Source organism: Bombus fervidus, chromosome 4, assembly GCF_041682495.2.
Source record: "Bombus fervidus isolate BK054 chromosome 4, iyBomFerv1, whole genome shotgun sequence".
Classification (NCBI taxonomy): domain Eukaryota; kingdom Metazoa; phylum Arthropoda; class Insecta; order Hymenoptera; family Apidae; genus Bombus; species Bombus fervidus.
The window spans coordinates 6280863-6306990 of NC_091520.1; the positions used below are offsets into that span (position 1 = coordinate 6280863).

Sequence of the window (26128 nt, forward strand, 5' to 3'; positions counted from 1 at the left end):
GCAAGAAAAAGAGGAAATAGTCAAATACCTTTAACAAAATGTGAATTATTATAATTTGTTTTGAAAGAAGTAATAATTATTCGAACAATTTAAGATAATGAAATATAAAACTTTACGGCAAAATTAAGATAAAATATCTCATAATTATTATTACCGTAAAATCGAACGATTATTATCAAACTATATTTCTTTTGTTAATGATGTATAAAAGAAAAATAAAAGAAAGTAAAACCGACTATCAAGGGAAAAGAAGGAAAGAAAAAATCGAGGGCAGTGAAAAGGAAAAGAATTTCACTCCAATAATGATTGTACTTCTCGGCGTAACTTTGATTGAAAAACAGTAAGCATCTATTCACATTAAAAAACGACAAATCACTATAAATTGTATTAGATTATGAATGTAAAATGTATGAAATTAAGATTCTCACTATTTTGAAGCAATGACTTGGTTTTGTGTATTAAATTTTCCACATTTATAACGAGCTCTCGACAATTGCTTCCTCTTCTCAATATGACATCGCGCGAAATGGTGCAATTTCAAATTTTAATTTCAAAATTTACCACCAGAGTGCGTTTGGTGCAAGAACGTATCTAATTCTCTCAGTACCCGGATGCTATTCAGATGATTGAAATTTCGATATCCATCTAAATAGAACTCTACATCAAAATACAATAAATCAGTATAAATTGTGTTAATTAATCGTTTTATTACTAGCTATACTTAGGGTATAGTTAAATTGTTTCTTCCTAAATGACAACGATGAAAATACGAGAATTTTCGTAATCAGCCTCAAGCATTAAAATAAAACGAGAATGGTCATGGATTTTTTCGTCTACAATATGTTAATAACTGCAAATATAGAATAATTCAAATTAAGATTCTCACCATTTTGAAGCAATGAGATGGCAATGTGCATTAAATTTTCCACACTTATGACGAACTCTCTGCAATTGCTTCTAACAACCTTTCAATATGACACCGCACGAAATGACATAATTTTAAAATTTAATTTTTATTTCTGCCACCAGGGTGCAGATGATACAGGTAACTACATATCGTATAGTATATATACGTATTATCCCCTCTATTATGTTTTATCAAAGGGGTAGTAAGCACTTGATACTTAATCAAGTAGTTTTGATATTGTGATACCAGTGTTTGATATTTATACTCTTTTTGTATTAAGGGGTATCGCTATTTTGGCATATTGTCGTCTTAAATATAAAATATAAATAATGGATAATTCTATGGCACAAAGTATAGAACAAACTTTTGGTAAAACGTTTCTGCAGTTCGTATTTTTTTAGTTTATTATTATCTTAATTACTTATTTATATTTTTATACTTTTAATTCTTTTCCTTTTCTCCCAATTAGGTACTGTTTACATAATAAAATATTACTCAAACGTGATAAATGTGGTGCTTTTGAAGTGTCTGGGACATCAAATAATATTAGAACTTTATCAGATTGTTTATATATCATTGACAACATTAAATCGGAAACAGATAAGAAACTAAAAAAGTTACAAAAAGAAGCATTGACTGCAGACTATTCACCCTGTATGTATTATATACTAAATTTCATATTTATGATATTTCAAATAAACTTTGTTACTCTTATATCATTTATATCATTAAATATACCTAAATTTATGTAAACTCAATATTATTAAAAGTTAAAAATACCATAATATAGATTAATAATAATAGATTACTATTTTAGATTCAGCTCTAATAAAGGCTAGGACTAAAACAAACAAAAGTAAAGTGAAAAATATTTCCAAAAGAAAACGTGTATCAATTTATGATAAATGAGTAAGGAATTAGATATTTATTTATACAATGCATCTTCATTATAAATGTTATGCAAGTTTGAAAGACTGTCTTCTCAATAAATATAAAAATGGAAATGAAATATATAACTTTATTGTAAAAAAATAAACTATGATAAATAATATTGTTGTTAACACATTGAATGCCATAGGAGTCATTGGTGACTGGCATTCAACTTGTCAGTAGCATTGTGAAGGTCACTGGTGACCGACACGCCAAGATTAGTAGAAACACATAATTTGAACAAATATCAATAGTTATAAATTTTATTACCATCATTAACATTATTACTAAAATGGCTTGATAAAATTAATGCAGTATAAAACATATAAAAATAGTTTTATTTATACATGAAATATAAACCTATAATATTTCAACATTATATGTATCACATAATAAAAAATTCATCATGGTGTCATGGGCAATCCCTGTAAAACTAGCATGGCATTCAACGTGTTAATTATTGATTCTATTTCAGTCCTTATTTTACTTTTAGAAAAATTTAAGAAAACTCATGAAAAATTCCATTATTTTAATGTTTTGAAGCATTTAATCCATAAAAAAGAATTTAAACAACTAAAATCAGAATGTAAATATAAGTTAATAAAAAGCAATTGAAGCCACGTTTTGATACTATATTCTTTAAAAATATTCCTCTGAATCTATTTAGAAAGTTATGAAATTTAAGAAAAGTACAAAGAACTATATTTCAAGTATTGGATATATCATGCTTTAAACTGTTTAATTTGAAACCTTTTATTGAAAAATTAAATGTACATAATTACATTCTTTTAACAAAATTAGTTATATTTGATGAATTTTCAGCATATGAATACATTTATATAATATTTATATCCAACAAAACAAAGTAGTAAATATAAACGAAACTTGATTACTATGGCTACACTCAAATTTTGTTTACGTTTACTACCCCGTCTTGTTGAATAGACTTTTTGTCAGATTTCTTTTAAAAATATTACATGCTTATTTTCATATGATATCAGCTTCTGGAAATAATAATGGAACATTATATATCATATATTCAACTTGGAACTCCATCCAAAGGAAATTTAAGAAAGGAATACGTTCAAAAATCTTGCAGCCTGATACAAAATGTAATGAATGGAAGCCGCTAATAGGTAGATATATAATAATTTCTAAAAATTCTGAAAATTCTACTACCTATATTTAAGCCAAAGTATATCAAACCAATGTATGTAATTACACTATTTAAGTACAATTTAAGTAATTTTATATTCTAGCAAGCAAACTGACTAAAAAATTATTTTCTAGGTATTATACCATTTACTGTAAGAAATCTGAGATAAATCAGTTGAATATAACATTCAAATTTTTGAAACAATTGCATACTACAATAATTAGAGTCACTAATTTTGAAAACAAATGGGGATCAATTGTTGAACACAGACGTGATATAGAAACAACACATTTATATTTTATATCTTATGATGTAACAAGTCTTTTTGCTCCTAAAGTATAAGGTACAGTTACTTTCAATTTTATATATTTGATATATTTAGAAATAAGTACCAAAACTCTTATTTTATATTTTAGAGAAATTATATAACATTAAACAATCACTCTCTCTTCGTAAGAATCTTCTTGAAAATTTGATACTCAAGTATTTGTAATAGTATTATCCAATTATAAGTAAAAGATTTTTTAATGAGATTGTATATTATAAACAATATTTTGCTAATCCAAATTTGTTATTACCCCTAACATCTGGTACATTATATTCAAGTACAAATATGATTTGGCAACAAATAGAAAACAGCTGGTTACTAGAAAAACTTTCTGCTCATTTTTTGTCAAAAATTATGAAAAAAAATTTTAAGAAAATTGTGTTATTAAAATACTATAAATACTATCTAAAATTAGTATCTGAACTTACAAAACATGATATTTTAATTTATAGGTAAAAATAGATGAAAAAATTAATGTCATAACAAAAGGAGTGGTTCAAGGTTCAATTATATCACCTATTTTATCAGATATATATTATAATCTTATATTACATAAAGCAACAAATTTAACAATTGGTACAGTTATAAAATAAGTAAATGATATTTTATGTTACTGTAAGTGAAACTTATAAGATGGTAAGATATACAATCGTCTAATAAATTCATAAATATATTGTATTTTATTAATTATTTTGTTTTATGGAATAGATTTCTACAACTAACAAAAAAGAAGTACCATGATATAATTGTTTTTTTAAATCATCAAGGACTCAAAGTAATGTGGCTTATAATGGAACATAGCTGTGGACAATATTGCTTACATTGGCTATAAAATTAATCATCTGTTTTAAAAAATTTCATTGACAATACTACAACTATTTAATGAAATTTTCTGAAGTGGGTGATCTATGTTCTTTAGTGTAAGTAATTGTGTGAATTCATGTATAATAATAATAATTTATTACATTTTGGGCGTTGTGTCCATTACAAGGAGATTTTCTGGCAGTATTATCAGAGTATTATTTTTTCTTTAATTAGAGGACTACACACACAAAGACAAACACAAAAAATATATGTAAGGAATTAGCAAAAATTGGAAACGAAGTAAGAACAATAAATAATATAACCAGATACGATACGAAACAGCAATTGCCACTGTTTCTAATAGAACTTGAACCCAAAGGTGTAATAACAAAGAAATCTTTGACATTAAAAAAATCCTAAACACAATAGTAAAAATTGAGCCACCTCGTTATAAGAAGGACATACTACAATGCAAACGGTTTCAACAGTACACACAAAAAACTAGTGCAACAGAAACCCGGAGTGTGTCAAATGTGCAGAAACCACCTAACAACAAACTGCCCATACACAAAAAAGATAATCGAAGCAAAATGCTATAACTGTAAAGGAAACTACTGAGCAAGCTATAAAGGCTACGAAGTCAGAAAACAACTACAACGAAAACTGTTTCCATCGTTTCAAAGTAGAACATATGGCAACTATCCCCCACAACAAGAAATTGTAGAACTGAACAACACCAAATGTACAGAACGTTCCGAACACTAAACATAGAGACATCAACACCTTTGGTAGCTGAAGTTATGTACAAGTAACTAATCAAACAGCACATTTAAACAACCAAAACAACAACAATAACAACGCTACAGAAATCAAGGAACTACTCAAGCAATCCATCAGAAACACTGAAACGCTAACAAAAATGATAAGTAAGCAAAATGCAGTACTCAGACAACAAATACAACAAATTACAGTTATGCTACAACTAATTACAAACATGTTAAGTAAAAAATAGAAATGGACACGCTGAAAATAACAGCTTGGAACTCCAATGGCCTACAACAACGGGCCCTCGAAACTAAAACATTTCTGTATAACAATAATATTGACATATTACTTCTTTCAGAAACACATTTCACACCAAAAAGCTACATGAAAATACCATATTACACCATCTATGATACCAAACATCGCTCAGGAAAAGCACACGGTGGGGCCGCAGTGATAATAAGAAATGATATTAAACATCACTTATGCAGTCAAATTAGTCAGGAAAACGTTCAATCAACCACCATTACGATACAAACAAATAGCAATCACTTCCAGATGTCAGCAGTACATGCACCACTGCAATACAAAAATGAGGACAGTATTTTCAATCCTTAGGTAACAAATACATCGCAGAGGGAGACTTCAATGCAAAGCACACGCTATGGGGCTTAAGAATTAAGACACCTCGAGGTAGAACACTAAAAAAATATATTAGAACTAGTAATCTCAACATATTATCCACAGGAAAAACAACATACTGGCCAACAAATCTAAACAAAACTCCTGACTTGCTTGATTTTGCAGTTATAAAAGGACTAAATGCAAACAAATTAAAAATAACACCCAGTCTTGAGCTTAACTCTAATTATACACTGATAATAATAGAATACACAAGCAAACCAATACTTTATAAAATCCAAATCAGAGTCGCTTTGCAATAAAAGCACCAAATGGCAAACATTTAAAGAACTAATCGAGAGCAAAATCAACTGCAATATTCCACTAAAAACACCCAAACACATCGAACAAGCAGTAACAACATTGACAGAAATTATACAAGAAGCAGCATGGACAAGTACTAATTACGAACCAAACAACAGGCAAACAAAAATAATTCCAACGGACATCCTGGACAAAATCAACAACATACTAAATGAATTATAGACAAAATACGGATAAAAAGAAGATAGATGTACTGACTAACTAGTGGAAACTCTAAACTCAGCATAGAAAATAAACTAAAAATCTACAAAACGATAATAAAACCAATTTGGACGTACGGAATACCGCTACAATCGAAGATACTGAGAACAATAGTCAACGCCCCATGGTATGTCAGAAACGAGGATATATGCAAAGACTTAAAAATACCTATGTTCAAGGAAGAAATCGGCAAGTACGTAAAAAAATATAAGGAAGTAACAGCAACACATCCAAACAAGCTGGCTGCTGAAGCGAGCAAAACTCTCATAAAAAGAATACTAAAGAGAAAATACCCCACTGACATCACCAAAGAAATAAAATAGACAAACTCGAAGATGGTATCTTGCTGGGGGTAGCCATTCACATGTTATTTAGCAATTAAGTTAGAAAAATTTATTAAATGTCCAGCTGGACAAATTGTAAAGTACAAATTAAATAATAAAAAAAAAACTTTTAACTTGAATCAAGGCCGGCGCAAGGCAGGTTCAGCGCGTTCACTGGAACCCGGCCTCGCGGTCTACGAAAATTACCCAATTAAAAAACACCGATTTTGATTAACATTTTACAGAATGATGATACCATTAATAGATGCAAGATATTTTTTTAGTAGCCATGATTCAGTTTAAAGGAGTGACAAAAAACATCAAAGTTAAGTGTAACTCCATAAAGTCCTCATATCCTGGAAGCTACTTTAGATAAAAAAATCCAGGCGCTTTCAGAGAAATGTACTTTTTAGAGAAATTAAACTACATCAATAGTTTTTTGCATTATATACAAATCACCAAAATATTTTTGGTTTTCTATACATGAATGAGATTGGGAATTTAGATGATGAATATTTATTAAAGTGTTGTCAAGATCTTCACTTACATTTGGAAGGAGATTTCAACGGAACTGGAATGTTTGAAATGTTTGAAATGTTTAAGATGTTCCGGTCAATAACGCAAACTAATTATTCAATAACTAATTATTCGGCTTTAAATTCATTGAATTACATTGTAAAGAACAACCTCTCGAAAGCATATCCAAATTTATTAATCGCATTACAAATTATGTTAACGACGCCAGTAACCGTAGCTTCAGCAAAACGTAGTTTCTCGCGATTGAAACTAATAAAAAATTATTTGCGATCATCGATAAGCCAAAAAAATTTTTGTCCCGCAAAATTTTTGAACCCAGCCCCGCAAAAGGTAGTGTCGGCCCTGACTTGAATGTACGAGCTACATTTGATTGCGCGATTTTGCTTTCTTTCTTTCTTTTTTCTATTTTTTTTTCTTTTTTTTTTCGTATTAAAAATAACAAAAACAGGCATATAATCGCAGCGATATGGCGCAGTAAAATGTCGCTCGTGTCGCCTTTTTTACTTCTACTTTCGGACGTTGTATCCGTACTGCTCGTTCTCTACTTTTTTGCTTTTGCAGCTCTCACTATACTGTCTACACCGTACTGTTTCGGCTACATAGTTATACATACTACGAACTTACATTATCTTTGTACGATATTGCCAATCGTTTAAATTACTTTCTCCCTAACAGCTCGAGCACCAGGTCACTCGCGTTAGAATAATAAAGATCATCGAAAAATTTATATTTCCAAATAAATTACCAATTAATCGTATGAAGACATATAAAACATAATGTTCGGTGAATAATTCTGTTTCACCGTTACGTTACATTTCCCATAACGTATCACTCCGCAATTAACTCTTCCGCTCTTCCTTGAAAGGAATTCTCGCCTCGTCACACAACGTCGTGTTGTTTTGTCTTATATCTTTATTCAAAGTCGTAGTCGTTTGTATTCACATCCTTCCATCAGTGTGTTATCTCGGTTTATGTGTAATGAAAAGTAGACGTGTTAAGATAAGGTCGTGATTCAATTGTACCCCCACTAACACAAACCCTTCACCTAACTACACTTCACTAACTAAACAATTACTGAACCTAAAATATTTGTTTCTACGACACATACAAATATATTTACTCTTATATCAGTTAGTCACGTTTATAGTTTTTATTATTTGGTTCAAAGTTCTGTTTGTAAGTTATAACAATTTTCAATGTATACATTATATTTATGTATAAAGCGGGATTTCCCATTTTATTGTCAATTTTTATTACCCTTCCTTTTATTTTCTTTATTTATTCTCTTAAAAAATTGTCGTTGGTTTTTGATACTATTTTCGATTGATGCCTAATTTTTTCCAATTCTTCATCTTTGCACATAAAAAGTTTCTAGGAGTGTTCAAATATTTTTTAATTTACTATGTGTATAAATAATAGTAAAAACTCGAATAGAAACATCGTTTCAAACAACACTATCTTACTTTTCACAATGTTTTTTTATGATTTTTATGACTTACGTAAGAAACGAAAGTGTCTCTTGCTAAGGTCAGGTAAAATACTAAAAGGATCATATCCCGCTTAAGAGGGTAAGGTTTCATTGTCTCTCCAGAGCATTAACGGTAGGTACAAAACAAAGGAAAAATATTACCTGAATTCCCTCACCCATATAACGGTTTTAAATCACAACACAACGATACGTCAGGATTTTCCAAGTTAGAGCTAATTAAATCGTAAAAATAATCCTTATTTTGTTACTTCTTCTAAAAGTATTGTATTCAAATATAAACTATTCCATGTAAATTATAAAAATAATACCAGTATATAATACAATAATTAATTTAATAGATAAGAAAATTTATTATGAATACAATATAATTTGTATAATATAAATATATATATATATATATATATATATACATATCATACATAATATACATTAAATACGCTTACAAAAATTATGTAAGGTAATTCAAGTATTGTAATCAGAATAATATCATCCAAACGTTCTAAAACAAAAACAAAATATTGTAAAATTAGAGTTTTCATATCTCATAATATTTTATGGCATTACACTATAGCATATTTTATATCTTCATGCATCAACAATGTTTATTTTTTAGCTCAAAATACAATGCTCAAGATACCTAGAAAGGCAGATGTTTTCTGTTCTCTTGCATCAGATACAAAGCGCGTAAAAATGCTCGATAATCAATTTCTAATCGACCACCTCTTTCTATGGAGAAACATTTGTGCACAGCGTCCAGTTCTCTGTTGCTAATTAATTCTAACATACGCCTGATAGACAAAACTTTGATCAAACACTCTTTCGAAACTGTACCGATATTCTCTTTATCGTAGCCCTGTAATTTCGAAATTTATGATCTCAGAATTTTGTACATAGGTCTGTACAATTTTAGAATCAATAAATTAATACCAAATAGCCAATAAATTAAATTATGAAATTAATTCTAAATATAATATCGTTAATTGATGGTAAAAGTTCTGAATCCTTACAAACCTTACTAATTAAACCCTAATCCTGACTAACTAATTTTTTAAATATGAAATTATTTAATGATTTTAAACAGTATGCTCTTTTCGTAATTACGGACCCTGAACAACTCCTCAAGATTTGGTTGTTGCATTCTGCTTAGCTTGTCTACTGCTGTTGTGGCCATGTGCCTTTCATCGAAATTCAAGAATGTCTTAGGGGAAGCTTCCGAAGGCACGTGTTGTACAGGCACTAAAAGTGGAGCTCTTTCTAAACTTCCCATAGCAACAGCTTCTTCGACCACTTCTCCAAATTTCACATAATCCACGGAATCTGACCTTTAACATAAAATAACAGAATAATAGAATAATTAAAAACTGATCTAAATATTGAAAATATAAATAAAATGGTTGAGGAGATTAATTTGGAAATTGAAATATTTTTCAGCAGACATTATAAAATAAAATAAAAAACGTATTAATTATTACTTAATTACGTAAAATATATGTTAAGTTTACTTGTATTTATGTACCTTAAAGGTGATTGGAAAATATTCATAATAGTTCCCATTTCTGTGCAAGTCAAATTACAACGTAGTTGATCCAAAGCTCGCAGAAACTCTGTTCTTTTTATAACGTGTTCATTATGAATATCATATTGACGCATGAATTCGATAACCTTTCCCATAAAAGAACAAATAAAGGATGTAAAGAAAAAATATAAAAATACCCACATTTTGTGCTTTACCTTTATTCTTTCCCGCACAACTTTTGCTTTGATTTTGGCTAAAATTAAAACGATATTTGTTTCACCAGCTGTTGTTTCCGGTGATAGTTTCTCAGCGTTGATTTTTCTTTTTTCTTTCATCATAGAGTGGTACAAGGGCTCCTCGATTGGTTGAGCCTCTAATTCTTTTAAAAACCAATTATAATTAAAACCTAAATCATTATTATACCTCTTTTCCAATGCAAACTCCTCTTCTTCAGAAAGTAGTACAGCCGCAGTTCTTAGAACTTGACGTAGTTGCGAACGTGATACGTGACCTTTGTTATGTCTAAGAAATAATTAGGAACGGAAGACATATAAATAATAGTATAAAAATATACGTACATTTTTGAAAATAATATTTTTCAGGAATATATAAATATCGTTGAGTGAATATACATATACCGATCATAATCCTTAAAAAATTGTTTTATCATAATTCTTCTTTCCTCGACTCGATGTCGAACTTTTAATAATGTTTTCTCACAAAGATCTCTTATATCTTTCTCTTCACATTGCCAATTAAACGCTCCTTTTCGACTTAGTTTCGCTATTTCCTTTGGCGGCGACTCAATTTTCAAATTGGGCAGCTTTTCAATTTCTTTCACGGTAAACACTGTAAACGGAAAGAATTCGAAAAATGGAAAGTTTGAAAAGGTCACGATCAGATAACGAAAATGGGAAAAATAAATAGAAAGAACGTTCTGTTTCGAAAATACCCTTATCGATGTCATCTTCGAATGTACGCCAACATACACGATCTGGATCATTTGGGTCTTTATAAAGCGTAACGAGCGCGTCAATTTCTGTTTCCGCAAGATAAAGACGTCCCAAGCTCGAAATCTGAAGACCATCTAATCCCCTTTTGAAGTTGGAAATCGTCGTTTTGCCCGCGTTCAAAGGATCAAAATCCTATTATTTGTCGTAATCGTTAATTTCCTATTTGTTATCTGACATTTTAATGAAATAGATATATCTTCACTATCATTTTACTATATAAAAATTGTAAATAAACTGTAACTAATATTTTAAGAGCGTGGTAGTTATACTGAGTTATAATATTTTTATAAAAATAGCAAGCCCGCTTTTAAAATTTTAATTACAAATCTTTATAAATAAAGGATTATTACCTTAAAGAATTCCAAAATGCGTAATCGATTTTCAAAGATATGTCTTTGAATACGTTGAATAACTTCTATCAAGGGCATTGTACTTCTTCGTTCTTCCATTACCGGATGGAACACAGCTTGTTTCCCAAATACTTTGCTTGGTATGAATTTACCAATTTCCGGCCTTGGAAGTTTCGGTAATTCAGCCGTAATAATTCGACCAGGAAATTGATCAAGTAATTCCTTTTGAATAAATAAGATACAATATTTATCATAGATTCATCGTTCAATACGTCTGATAACAAGACGAATGAATCGGTAATGGTAAATAATGAACGTAAGAGGAACATTTGTAAAATATGCAGAATAAAATATTACTCCACCAAGAGCCAGCATTTGATGTTTATCAAAGTAAGATTGAATTTCGTCAATCGCCTTTAAAAAGGCCACATAGTTGATCGTATAAGCATCTTTCGCGAATCTTTTTACAAGCAAACAGAATTCTTCGGAAGCAAGAACGATACCTAGAAATTTTAGGATTCGCCCGAAATGCGTGAATGTTACAGTCCCGGCATTTTTTGCAATCTAAAAGATAAATAATTGACGTTTACCGTATAATTATAAAATAGAAAAATGTATCGATAGATTTTTAGGGAGAAGATTATTTTTGACGCAGACCAGTTCGTAATCTTGAAAGTAAGGCCTCAACACGAGTCTTCTTTTGTTTATCAGAACGGCAATTTGAGTGAGTACGAGACATAATTTTCGATGTTCCGTTGCACTTATACGATTTACATGCTCTGGATCTTCCCATTCCAAACCAGTTACGAGCGGTTCGCTTTTATCGAATTCAGGAGCTACAAAAAAAAAACACCGATTTTATTGCTGTTCATATTAATCCCCTTAACAAAATAAAAAAACATTTAGAAAAGGACACAAATTTTGTTCCGACGATGAGTTCGCTTAACGGTACCGGATTATGTATGTCAGTCAAATACAAATTCCTTTCTTTTCAGGTACGGCAGTAACAGTTTCTGAAATTTATTTTTACGGAATAATAGAAATTTGCATACCTGTTTCAAATACCTATAAGATTTGCCTCGAAGAGGGTCAAGAAATATAATTACTTGTAGATATATATTACAATATAATACAATCATTTATATAAATATAGATACTTATAAATATCTGTGTGTAATGCATTGGAATATAATTATAAAATAATTTAATAAAATTTTTCTAGTCTTATAAACTATATATTAATATTATAGTATATATCAAATTATAAATTCATCATACCACTATCGTGAATTATTTCACAAAACTGGGTGTAAAATATTCGACCATCCTGAACGCGGAAATAATCGGCCAAATCGGAAATTTCTTTGTCAGACAAACCAATTTGATCCTTCAGTGGCCCAGCCAATACCGAAATAAATTTCGACTCTGCGTATTAAGGATATATATTGTATAATTCACGATCGTCATTTACAATCTTCGTGAAACATTATGTTTGTAAATACTAAAATATTTACTGCTAAAAATCAAGATACGGTACCGAGTAAAATAAAATTTTAATATGATAATTCGAAAACTACGAAATAATTGAAAAACACGATTAAAGGTGTTCAAGACAAAAAAAATAAAAATCTTTAATTAATATAATAATGGAAATTGTGTAACCGTACCTGAGATTAAACAATTATTGTTAGAATCTAGCGGTTTGTAAAAATTCCATAAATTAAAACCCACGCGAAAAATTGCCGCTCGGATTTTATTACAAGTACGCCAAACGTCCTGTAGCCTCAAAATCTATGGATAGAACATTTGTTAAACGTGAAAAGTTATTTAAACTAAACGTATTTTCTCTCTATATCTTATTTTAAGTGTGATAGAAATCCTGGCTTTACCTTCTGCTGCTCAGGCATTTTGGACAACTAAAAGGTAAAATGTTAGGTATTACAAAAATTTTATTCTGTAAATATCTATAAATTTTGCTAACCGTAAACGATAATTCCGTTCACAAACAAAAAACAAACGTTAACATTGATAGAGATATAAAATATTCGTTTTACTAGTTATTCTAATTTGCTAGTAATATTCTATTTACTAGTATTATTCAAAAAAATACATTGTAAACGAATAGGAAGGACGTTAATTAAATCAAGCGTTAGGTTAAATGAACACTAAATGACCTATTATAATGTTTACTTATTGTTATTGTCATCACAATAACGAATAAATAATAATAATACATAAAGACTTTAAGATATATAGATATATCCATCGATTAAAGAGACTAAACAAATATTTCTCATTAAATTATAATCTTACAATGCATGTGCTATGCATATGATAGTACATGCAAATATTCATATTTATACGTATACGTAAATATATATATACATATGTACACAAAATAACTTAGCATTGAGCGAGCTAACTAGAGCGACATCTAGGTTGATGCTGGCGCCAACTACTAGCGTCTACAATAAGAACGCTGAATCAACAGTAAACATTTCCCGCTTTTATTGGACATCAACGGAAAGATGGACTTCTCCTTCTTATTTAAACATTTAAATAATGAGTAATGACTAAATAATACAAATAAAAATATAACAACAAAAATTGAAAAAATTGTTATATCAAAATTAACTTGGGAGCAATATTTTATTGATTTCTTACAAATTACGCGCACAGAATTCTGGGAAGTAATGCCGAATGGAACCAAATCATTATGGAATTCTTATTGGCTGCTACGTATTACTCAGTATTTCTCACGAATCTTATTGGCTCTTCGTTTTCGCTCCATTCCCCACGCAAAGCTAAAATTTTCGTATGCGTGCCATTGTATTCATTATTTCCCCTTAACATCACTGAAATACTCGGCAACATCGATTGGTGTAACAGGACCGTAACAATGCTATGAAATAATGTGTATGCATTATCTTTTTGAAACTAAATAATTTTTCATGATTTCAGATACAAAATAAAATATATTTTATTCCGCAATCGATGTATAATTTAGTCCCACTGATGCAAGTAAAATAGAGCATCAGTTTGTTAAACAAGATATATTATTACTCATAATATTATCTTTGATAATATAGTCTATTATTTATAATTTTTCGAATTTTATTTGATTTCATTTTGTTCTATCGAAACTTGAAAAACCAGATATTAAAAGTTAAACGCCGTGAACAATGCTACAGAAAAAATATTAATTCTCTTTTCTTGACTGCTATGCATATATAATTATAGCACGCTGAAAGTAACGTGATATTTTTGGGAAGTGCAAATTAACCTGGCATTGGGTGTTCTAGGTACGATACTGTATGATGAAACCTGATTGGCTGAGAGAGTTGCAAGGGGGAAGTAAAAGAGATTCCATGATGCTTTGCGCGGAATCTCCTGAGTCAAACGGAGCGCAAGTCGTACCTCTTCCTTCTCCATTTGGCGGTCGATCAGTACGGACGTGAGAGTGTTGTTAGCTCGTGTAGTGTATTTAAATATTTGTTAAAGCGCGATTTATAATTGTGTTTTAAGTGTTTTATTAGAATAAAAAAAAAAGTAGAATAAATAATGGCCGATCAGGAGAACAAGGACTTCAGCGAAGATATTGCCGATCAAAACTTCGAGCAGAACGGCGAAGCAGAGAACGGCGGCGGGGACGCCGCAGAAAATGGCCAAGAATCACAGGAGGACAGGTAACCCTTTTCGTCTTAAATTTCGATCTTGCAATTAAATCAATCGTTGTTCTACGAAACTATCGACTTCGATTCATTTGGTACTTTGAACGCGCGGGAATATGTAGTAAAGCTTCCAAACGAGAGTTGCTTTGTGCGATACGATTGTCGCGATGACAAAATGGCGGATGCGCGAGATCCCGAAAATCGTAATCCGTTCCCATCGATTCTAAAGCGAGCGTTCCTAGTATTGCAGTTAACTTCTTTTGTATTGCTGCAGTATAAAGAAATCCTAGGTATCAATCTTTTTTTCGAAAAGAAACAACAAATAAGAAAAGGAAGTGAGTCGGTCAAATTAAAAGGAATGCCGGCCGCAAGTTTAGAAAGGGCGCGCCCACGTATTGTTGTAAAGTAAACCCACAGAAAAATCAATTTTTTATATCAAGCCAAAGAAATCCATGCATAGATTTAATACACTTTGCTTGGGCTCGCTTTTTTCAATTTTTTGTTACCATTACATATCGTATCACGTCCTCGTGTTTTTCACGCACAACACGCATTTATGCGTCAAACCAAAACACTAAATAATATACATATTACGTAAATATGAGTATGTAGATTATTCAGGGAGGGTAATGCGCAATAATTATTGGTTATTTAGTATTGTCGTGATATTTAGAAATATTAATAGATTATAAGGATTTTTGGTAGCTGGTGGGCACAGCACCTTGCCTTTCCCCCTTTTCAGCGTAACGAGATCTCAAGCTGGACGATTTGCTCATCGACGAGTTTAGATGTCAATGTTGATGTACGGACACAGTCTATGTAAATATTTTATAATATCGCATTATACGTTCGTTCTTATTCTCTTACTATTATCACAGCATTTTTAGTTCTATACCTAAGGGATTCGACTTTTTTTTCTTTGTATCCCTACAGCTTTGGATTGTCACAAACTCTTACATAGTTTGGGGTATGTTTTTGCAAAATGGGTAAGCTACTTTAGATTGTAACTTGTAGAACTACTTAAATTGATATCGGGAAAGAAGATGTAACCTTCAAATTTAGTAAAATATGTATGAATTTTCGAATTCTTATGTTACAAAGGGTTGTATAAATGTTGAGTACAAAATATAAAATCGTTATATATAAGGTATGAAGAATTTGGAGGTATGCTTCCTCTCACCCATAATGAAAGTACAAATGTGTGTTGAGGGACGTGATATCTATACATAAGGTAACAAAAATAAATAACTGAAAACTGGCATTCCCTTGTTTGTTATATCAGTTTAATATACAAGTAAAAATAAAAAGAAAATTGAGTATTGCATGTTCTTTATTGCAAAATTATGATAAGGTAACTATACGTATAAGAATTATAGATATTATAACTTTATATGTGCTGTTGTTGCGAGGTATACGTTTATCTGTTTAAAATTTTGTAATTTTGTGTAAACTCCTTATTTCTGCTCTCCTTCCTAGTTAATTCTATTCTAGTTTTGTAATTGATAAAGACAAGTTGTGATTTCATCAATGATAAAAATTTCTACATATTACACAAATAATAATTGTAATATTTTTATAGAGCATAAACTTTGAAATGCATTTTTGGCCAGCTGAGTCTTCCTCATTGATTCATTGCAGCAGAATTCTGGTTAGTCAATTCTTCATGATTGACAATATGTACGCTTACCTGGGATCTGTGAACTGAACCGTGAAGCCTTATGATTGACTTCTGAGTCTGAATTATTGTGAGAAGTCTACGTCAAGTTCAAGTCCGTCATGTTTCGTCACAACACAAGCACTGGAAGTCGAGTCAATTACGTCAGATCAATAAGTCTCGCACAGACATACACTTGCCTGCTGGGTCACGCGTAGAGTAATTTCTGATCAGATGTCAATGCTGTTTGGGCGTGATCAAAGCACAGAGTCACTAGGGCCAAAGCGAAAAACTCCGATAGGTCGGAATGCCATTAACCCAGTTTATGTGGCTTGATCTGCAGGTGGCAAACGACCCAGTGCGATTATGGCGGGCGGCTCGCAACCGGCTAACCGTGACCCGACCAACAACTGATTACCGGCGAGTGACTGGTGCCTACGGTATTTATCACCAGCCCTAGATGATATATGAAAAGATCAATATAAGTACAGACAACTATCATCACACTGCCAGAAAAGTGAAAAATATTGCAGCTTGTTATATTTGTATATGAAAAGGCTGAAAAGTATATCAGGACTTGAAATATAATATTTTGCTGATGAATAAACAAAGAGAGAGAAATACTATACATATATAAATATACTATAAATAAACATAAAATATTGTGTGCATATATAGATATTTAAAAAGTATCAAGAAGTGACCATCATTAACTTGTAATGTGGAAACAATTTTTTTAGCTTTTTAATAGAGTTGCAGTCTATCTACCATATGTCAATTCTTTGGGCCAATCAGCAGTCAGAGTTCAACTTGGAAAAGTTAAATCTTATTTCCTTTAGGAGCAGCTGTATGTCAACTGGAGTTATAACTATTGTTCGAGTTCACATGAACGTCGTGAAAAGTACTTTGCTCTCTCAATGCGTTAATTTTTACATATCTACTTTTTTCCAAGTTTTTTTCCTTTAATTTTTGTTGATAAACACATCTATCTGAAGTTCAAATCAAGGTCTATGTGGTGTGCAAAGCAGTCTTCTGATGGTTGTTTCATATAATCCTATGTTTTTTACTAAGGATAAACGCACAATTTTCATATAAGATTGTATTAGTGAGTTAATTTATTCTAGGTATTTTTGTGTCCTTATTAATACCGTAACTATGAAATTAAGATAATTTTAGTTTTGCAAAATTATTTATTCTTCCAAATTTTAAAGTAGACATTAATGTAGGTCACTTAATCAATTGTAGATTACATTTATACATGAGTATATATTTATATTTATATACATAAGAAGCATTTAATAAATTGCATACATTACCTGTTAAATAAAATTCCTTACCAAAATGTCTTTAAAAGTTTATCCAGTGCCCTTTTTCCAAATGATATACTACTATTGCATTTCTTATATATTGTCAATATTAAATTTTAATATTTTAACGTTTATTCTAATTTTTCCAGGGGTCAAGTCAAACTCCTTTTTCAAATATAAATGGAAATAATTTGTAACAAAACTTAAATTTTTGCTTCAACCTTAGTCCTAAAAATTTATATAAATTTCAAGATCGTCATAATAACATAAATTACATTGCTTTGCAGGTCAACCGGAGGTAATCAGGATTCTTTAAATGATAGGTACATTCTATTTCCATTATTATTTCTTTACTTTCTAATTTGCACATGAAAATGAAAATAAATGTTTCCCAAACAGTTTTTGCATTGTAATAGCTTTAAACACATTGTAAGATGTATAAATTAAAATATAAGTTGTTGTTAGCATTTAATTATTTATAAATGAATAGTTATGCAAATACAAAATTTTGAAAAATTTCAAAAATTAATGTTTTATTTTATTTTCATAAAAAAATTATTTAATTTAATTCAAATCTTATTTTATTTTTATTTTTACAGGAAATTATTTGTGGGTGGATTAAGCTGGGAGACTACAGACAGTGAGTATTATTTTGCATTTTAAGAATTATAGTTCTTTACAAGCTATTTACAAACTATGATGTTACTTACTTAGGACACCTTCAGATGACAAGTCATATGAGACTAGATTTAATACTGAGTTTTTATATTATAAATTTAATAGTATAAATAATTAAAGAATTCAATACCTAACATTTTTAAATAAACATATTAATTTACAGAGGAATTAAGGGATCATTTTGGTACATATGGAGACATTGAAAGCATCAATGTCAAAACAGATCCTAATACCGGACGGTCGCGTGGATTTGCTTTCATCGTCTTTGCTAAAGCCGAATCGTTAGATAAGGTAAAATTAATGAAACCAATAGTTACATGTTAAAGTAAAACTGATATGATGATAAACTTATCCAGTTCTGCTACTGACTTTATTTGATGTAATTCTCACTGCTGAAGATAAGATATTAGAACTAATCATGCAAATTGTAAATAATGAGAGTCTTCATGAAGATTATTTATGTTTCAGATCATGGCAGCCGGCGATCACATAATTAATAATAAGAAAGTTGATCCTAAGAAAGCAAAGGCTAGACATGGCAAAGTTTTTGTTGGTGGCCTTTCAACAGAATTGTCAGATGATGATATCAAGCATTTCTTTTCTCAATTTGGAACAGTAAGTATCTTAGTTTTTTATTTGTCATTGTAAATGTTTATGCCCATTAGAAAAAAATACAGTGAAATTTAACGTTACAGATTGTTGAGGTAGAAATGCCATTTGACAAGACAAAGAACCAGAGGAAAGGTTTCTGCTTTATTACATTCGAATCTGAACAAGTAGTAAACGAGTTGCTGAAAACCCCTAAGCAAACAATTAATGGTAAAGAGGTACGTTTTATACCAATAAATGAAATAATTAATTTTAGAAAAAATGTTACACATATTGACGATCCTACTAATGCATTTCAATATATTAAATAGGTCGATGTGAAGAAAGCAACACCTAAACCAGATGGTATGGGAGGAATGCGTGGTGGCGCTGGTGGTCGTGGCGGCCGTGGCGGTAGAGGAGGTAGAGGACGCGGTTTTGGCGGTCAAGGCGGCTGGGGCCAAGGCGGATACGGAGGTGGATATGGCGGCGGTTACGGTCAAGGCGGTTATGGCGGTGGCTATGATGGATACGGAGGAGGCTACGATTATTACGGCGGTGGGTACGGCGGCTATGGTGGTTACGACTACAGTGGATACGGTAATTTTATTGATTATTACTAAAAGAACTTACACGCGCTTATCGCTGTGTAGGATTATATTGAAGAATTTAATTTCTCTTTTTTATAATAATCAATAGCAGATAATTCTCTACTGCTATCGTCCCAATGTATTCGGTAAACAAACGTAATATTAAAATTATTGCCATTGTTACATTTGTTGTCTTAGCTTCTTTCCTTGTGCATTTAATTTATTTTTTATCGTAACTTATATAAATCTATGGTAAAATTTCAGCTCATTAAAGCTTTTAAAATTCAATAATGTTATGTATATGTTGAAATAACAGATTCTAGACATTCAACAAATCATTCGATATAACAAATATTAGTACAGTTTCTTTTTTACCAGAAATTAGAAAGCTATTTAATTTATAGAATGTAAAATATATTTCCTGTTAAACAAAAAGTTCAGTACAATATTTGTCTTAGAATTAATTAGTATTAACAGTAAATAATTGAGTTTTTGTGAAGTAACTTAATAAATATTGATTAATAATATTAGCAAATATAAGTTTAAATAAATTAATAAATTCTAGAGTTCATCATAGTATTATTAAAAATGATAACTTATATTCAAAGTAAATGTTTTAAGCCATATACATATGGGACGAATTTTAAAAATAACAATCAGATGTCGAGAAGGTTTTCAAAATTACCTGACACGAAGTTTTAATTACCCATACCTCCTATAAAATTTTGCTTTATGTAAAATCTTATAGAACATTTTTATTTATATTACATAAATTTAAATCATTTGACTCAACATAATATAATACTAATTTAGTATTATATGACTAAATTATATTTTGAAATGATATAAAATTGATGTGATATATTACATTTATGACTAATGTTGAAAATTGAGCGCTGGTTTGCAGGCAGATCAGCGATATCTTGACTTTAAAAATTATTTACATTAAACTTATTTTTATTGATTATTTACGAATATTATTGAAAATATCTATTGAGTGTTGATATTTCTGAATTAAAATTAAATACGAAACTAATTAAGAAAGTAAACCAGCAGCTCAGATACGTAGGATGTACATTCGGATTATGTTCTTTTATGTCTAAGTATGTACAATTCATATTTTCCCTTTTTTTGGCTACAAAAGAAAATTTTATTGCGAATGAATAAAAAAAGCATAATCCGAAAAGTAAATCCCTACTTCCAGAGGGTTGGCTGTTTTTGAGCTGTGATCAACTAACTTATTGATTTTAACAACTTCCTAAGTTGAATTTTTTAATGCCTTATTAATATTTGACTTATATATACATATATATACACACATACATATGAACCACATTAAACGCAGAAAAGCAGGATATCATATAATATGTAACAGTGAATGTGTGAAGATGATTAAGAATTACAATAGTTGAATGTGGTATTTAAAAAAAAAATTTAATTTCTTTACGTATATTTAATTGGTAAATAGTGTATAAACATTTCAATTAACTTCTTTTAGTAATTTATCAATAGTTAAAACAATATAAATATTAATAGATAATTTCACTCAGTAAATGTACATAAGAGTACTAATTTCATACGTTCACTGATTGATGTCTGTGAATCCGTGGAATAAATTAATTTTTTTACATTTCTTATCTTTACTATAAGTTCTGCAGACTCGCTGACTTCAAAACACACGCAGTCACTGTAACATAGTTATATGTGAACTTGAAATGTGTGGAGAACATTAAAGCAAAACTATACAGGATAATGTCGTATGATATGGAATATTAAACCTCCAATCCTTGCTTTCAAGTCCTGCCACGTTTCCTGATATGCATGCTTTCACATATTTCCACATTTCACATAACCACTTCATTCATAAAAAAACTAACACACTCCTCAACAATAATGAATTATCGATACTTGCAATCATTGTGTTTGATCTATTTTATTAATTACGTTCCATTGTTTTTAGCATGACTTTTAGTTCATTTATGAGAGAAAACGAACAAAATCATTTGAAACGGAGAAACATTTTTTTACACTATAAACCAATTTATAAAATTATTTCCTATTGCATATGCCAAATAAGAGTAAATGTTGAAAAACACAATAGCAAGTCCACATTGAATTTATATTTATCTATTTGCGTGTTCGACCCTGCACACACTTTTTTCCTGGGACTGTGGCAAATAATTAAATTATTACACTAAACTTTCTTGTCATAAAGAAATTTAAGTGCATGCCACTTCGTGTTAACGATAAATAAAATCAATTGTAATCTTTTTTGATACATAAGTTTATAAACAGCCTCTGCACTTATATTATATATTAGATGTGCAAACAATGAACCCTTTGGAAGATAATTATCTTTTAATATTATTAAGTAGTATTTTTTAAAAAATTCGTATAATATATATATAAATATTAATTTAATATAACATTTAAAATTATATTTTCGAGAATATTTAATTTTAAAGCTTAAATTTACTAAGATCTTTTTACATAATTGTGTTACATACATACTTGTGTACCGGCGATAATTTTTATTGGTATCATAGATATATTATACTATTCACAATTGCCGGTCCATGTTAATACTGACCCCATTTGTCTCTTATACCGTGTGTTCCATGAAACGCAGACGGCTATGGCTATGGCGGTGGTAGTTACGATGGTGGCTACAGTGGTGGGCGCGGTGGTGCACGCGGTAAAGGTACGCATTAGCGTTCCTTCTCTATTGTTTTGTATTTTCCCAAACGTGCCCTACTTTATTAGCAGAAATCCACTTTCTAAGTTCACATTCATTTCATCAATTATTTTTCTTCACCATTACTTTACCTTCTATGTTTGTTTATCCTTCATCATCATTTCCCTTTATTTTCTCTAAGTATGTGTGTACATGTACGTGTGAGCATATGAAATTGATATTTTATTATTTTTATAGTTACAATACTAATGAGAATAATGAATTTTCAGCAATTACTGATATACATTATTAAATACATAAATATTTACTATTATGTAACCTAAATGTAAATACTCTATTTCTGCCACATATTTTTAGAAATAGCTTTTTTTATGTTTCTCAATATTTATAATATATATTCACTTGTCTTATTTTCTTTAATCGTTATTTAAAAGATAATGTTTAAAGAAATATTATCTTACACTTTCATATATACTTTATTGTACAAATATCATACTTATTTAAGGATAATTCAAATTATAAATTCATGAAGAAGTATTTATCATTTTATTGAATAGAAATTAATTAAATAGGAAAAATTTATTGTAAATTAATTAAAATACCTGGTTTACACATATATATTAAGAACAAACTAGGAAAGACATTGATATATCATAGTTTTAACCCATTTGCATCATGGCTCTAATTAAGAGGACTGGTGCCTATCACCGCGCGCAGTCGGTCGTAGGTGCAGTAAATGACATCCGAATTCTTCATGGAGTTTATCGAAAATTTACTGTTCAAAACGATTGGTAGACAATGTTACTTCGCAAACATCGCATCTTACATTCTTTATAACAGAGGAAAAAAGTAAAAATTGTTTATTTAAAAAAAATTATTTAGATTAAAATGTAAATAAAAAAAAGCAATGGCAGCGCGTATAATAATCCGCGCTTGGTGATAGAAGACAGTCGCAGCGCGCGGATTAATCCTCGCTTGGATGCAAATGGGTTAAGAAGAAAGAAGATAATGTGTTAATATATATGTAGTCTATACTTTATTTCAATTAACACAAAACTATATAATTGTAATATATAAGAAATTTTATTTAGAAAATCATACAATTTCATAAATTTATAAGTCTTAATATTCATGTGTGATTACTAAAATATTTTGGTATTATTAGTAATAAAATTTTGGTTAAAGAAAGTGTTGAGAAACTAAGCTTCTCTCTCTATATATTGAGATAGTTTCATAATTTTTAAGAGTATATATAATTTATCATTCTGAGTAATCGATATATATTTCTAATATACTAAGATTTTCCAAGTGATTGTGTTATCATTTCAAAGTCTAAAATGTCGTTACACCATTCGTATATATGTATGTGTGTGTGAAATTTATATATCTGAAAGATATATGTAAGATATATAGAAGATATATTTTTGAGAACAATAAATGAAATATATATATCTTACATATAAAAGCATGTCATATCTCAGGCGTACAATATGGTGCATATTAAAATTCAAAGAAAAATGAATAGTAGACATTTTTCATGCTGGTATTAAATCCATTTTCATCTTTATTTCATTTTTCATATCCTTAACCTTAAACATTTCTGGTTATTTGATAAAAACAACAAATTGTTATTATGATATTAATGATATATCTATAAATTATATTTTGGTAATAGTATATAAGAACTATTAATATAAGTATAAAGTAAAGTCTTAGTGAAGTAATTGTAAATTATTTAAGTAATTTGAAATTTATTTAAGTATGTACACAGTATCGCAATATGGAAATTTCAGTATTTCAGCATATGCAGATCCCAGAAATGTGTAAGGAGAAAAGGAGAGTATGAATCAGAACGCAGCCTTGCAGCTTACTACCTTAGCCTGTAGCCTCTTATGTAGATTCTTCGTAGTTTTATATCCATTACGTTAGTCTTTATCTTTATATATTGTTTCGTACTTTATTCTGTTATTAATAGAAGTGTGCGTGCGGTAATTTCTACAAATGAACCGTTTTGTGGTCAATAATTTGTAATTTCTTCAAAAAACGGTGGGAGGAAGAAAGCGGGGGTATATATCCAAGTTGCTGGACTAACGTACATCGTGGATATTGTTTCAGGAGGCTCAGGCTACGGCGGAAAGCAGAGGGGAGGTGGTCGTCAGAACCAAAGGCACCAACCCTATTAATGGAAATCATTCATTGCGACCGCAATGCAATTCGCATTGTAACCGCTGGTGAGTCATCATAGCTTCCTGACATCTATAAGTTCAGTCTCAACAACCTTTCTCTTCCTTTTCCAATGTCATTTATGTTTAATGTTACCAAAATGGTTTCATGTGGTTACATAGTAAAAATATTTAAAAAGATGTAATATAAATATTATACACAAACAATACAGTGCAATACATTTGAATATTTATTCTTCTTTTCAGGTTTCCTGTCCATCCACAAATCTCATAACTCGTTAAATCATCATTCCATTAAACCACGCCACTTTCAGCAAGATTTTCAACAACGCAGACTACTGCCGCAAAATAAAATGAATCATCAGGAATCACGACAAAAACTGTAATAGCTTCACGTTTTGCGTCTAGCAATACATCTGTATTAACAAGACAACAAAAGCAAACATATATACATATATATATTATATATATATACATATAGGTACACAATGCTTTCTTCCATCTCTCGTTTACCCTTTTGTACAAAGTGAAAAATACTTCATATTTCACATTGGTCTTCTATCTCATTTCATCTTATTTATCATTAATTTTTTTTACCGTTAGTGTACGTTACTTTGTTCAGCGTAAGGCAATGTCACATCGCAATACGTTTGCAAATTATTAATATTCTATGTTAATACAAATATGGAATGATATAAATGCTGGCGTCATAATTATTCCAAACGTATAGTCGAGATGCCTTACAATGAAGTATTGTAACGTAATATTTTTGTGCAAATGGGAAAGCAAAAGATGATAGGAAATAATTTAAATACAGATATATTAGGAAGAATCAAGTTTCTCATTCATCTCTTGGGACTATTGAGAAATACCTACGTCCCTATTTTTAACAATAAGATTATTATAATTTGTTTATAAACTAAACTTAATAAGAAGAAACCCACTATAGAAAAGTAAGCAGGCAATGTACTTTTTACACGGCTATGATGAGACGAAAATGAAAAGTACCGAATTGTTTATAATGATTGTGTGAGGTATGAAATGAGGTAAAAAGATTATTGCTTCCTTATTGGTAAGAAAAATAGGATAAAATAAATTGATTTTGTGTACATAATATATACCGCGTATGTTTGTATTTGTGTTAACCGATCCTAATAATTTAATTTTTGGAAAACAGTATGTACACAATACTTCTTTAAAATATAGTGATAAACATCTATACATTAGATTTAAATAAGACTGACACAAAGATTTAGTGAATTTGTATTACAAACAATATTTTGCTGATTCTACCACAGTACGTGCATTGAGCTCTAGATATTCTTTCAGTTTTTACTCTACACTCAAGAACAACACATACATACATTATATTTATATACTGATAGTTTCATTCTAGGCAAAAAACATCGTAATAAGATTTTTAAACTAAAAGAAAATA

General features: G+C 30.0%; 3 protein-coding genes and 1 long non-coding RNA gene across 13 annotated transcripts; 3 read left to right on the top strand and 1 right to left on the bottom strand.

Annotated features, from left to right (window-relative positions):
* The first annotated feature begins 1071 nt into the window (after positions 1 to 1071).
* Positions 1072 to 3944, top strand: LOC139986854 (uncharacterized). 3 transcript variants are annotated; one of them, XM_072002565.1, is made up of 5 exons: positions 1072 to 1292; positions 1377 to 1561; positions 2839 to 2973; positions 3097 to 3336; positions 3774 to 3944. In XM_072002565.1, the coding sequence occupies exons 1-4, from the start codon at positions 1237 to 1239 to the stop codon at positions 3333 to 3335; spliced, it is 615 nt and encodes a 204-aa protein (XP_071858666.1). In that variant the 5' UTR covers positions 1072 to 1236; the 3' UTR covers position 3336; positions 3774 to 3944. The 3 variants fall into 3 exon arrangements, 2 of the variants coding, with proteins under 2 accessions (XP_071858666.1, XP_071858667.1); XR_011799730.1 differs by having other exon boundaries at positions 1073 to 1292; positions 3128 to 3336; XM_072002566.1 differs by lacking the exon at positions 3774 to 3944 and having other exon boundaries at positions 3097 to 3552.
* Positions 3945 to 3998: 54 nt separating this feature from the next.
* Positions 3999 to 8831, top strand: LOC139986868 (uncharacterized). The gene is made up of 3 exons (XR_011799744.1): positions 3999 to 4241; positions 4362 to 5583; positions 5698 to 8831. It is a non-coding gene; the product is annotated as an uncharacterized lncRNA (long non-coding RNA).
* Positions 8832 to 9016: 185 nt separating this feature from the next.
* LOC139986840 (uncharacterized) lies at positions 9017 to 13767 on the bottom strand. Its single transcript, XM_072002497.1, has 13 exons — positions 13638 to 13767; positions 13214 to 13240; positions 12992 to 13115; positions 12603 to 12749; positions 11982 to 12160; positions 11682 to 11888; positions 11325 to 11546; positions 10914 to 11106; positions 10600 to 10810; positions 10177 to 10483; positions 9962 to 10107; positions 9551 to 9767; positions 9017 to 9298 (listed from the first exon to the last, which is right to left on the bottom strand). Exons 1-13 carry the CDS (start codon positions 13677 to 13679, stop codon positions 9083 to 9085), a joined length of 2238 nt encoding a protein of 745 aa, XP_071858598.1. The 5' UTR covers positions 13680 to 13767; the 3' UTR covers positions 9017 to 9082.
* A 975-nt stretch (positions 13768 to 14742) lies between these two features.
* Sqd (RNA-binding protein squid) lies at positions 14743 to 25806 on the top strand. 8 transcript variants are annotated; one of them, XM_072002535.1, is made up of 10 exons: positions 14743 to 15010; positions 18244 to 18279; positions 18556 to 18596; positions 18798 to 18925; positions 19103 to 19249; positions 19330 to 19461; positions 19555 to 19822; positions 22442 to 22513; positions 24623 to 24738; positions 24937 to 25806. In XM_072002535.1, the coding sequence occupies exons 1-9, from the start codon at positions 14886 to 14888 to the stop codon at positions 24688 to 24690; spliced, it is 1017 nt and encodes a 338-aa protein (XP_071858636.1). In that variant the 5' UTR covers positions 14743 to 14885; the 3' UTR covers positions 24691 to 24738; positions 24937 to 25806. The 8 variants fall into 8 exon arrangements, with proteins under 8 accessions (XP_071858636.1, XP_071858638.1, XP_071858634.1 ...); XM_072002537.1 differs by having other exon boundaries at positions 19555 to 19780; XM_072002533.1 differs by lacking the exon at positions 24623 to 24738.
* The last annotated feature ends 322 nt before the right edge of the window (positions 25807 to 26128 follow it).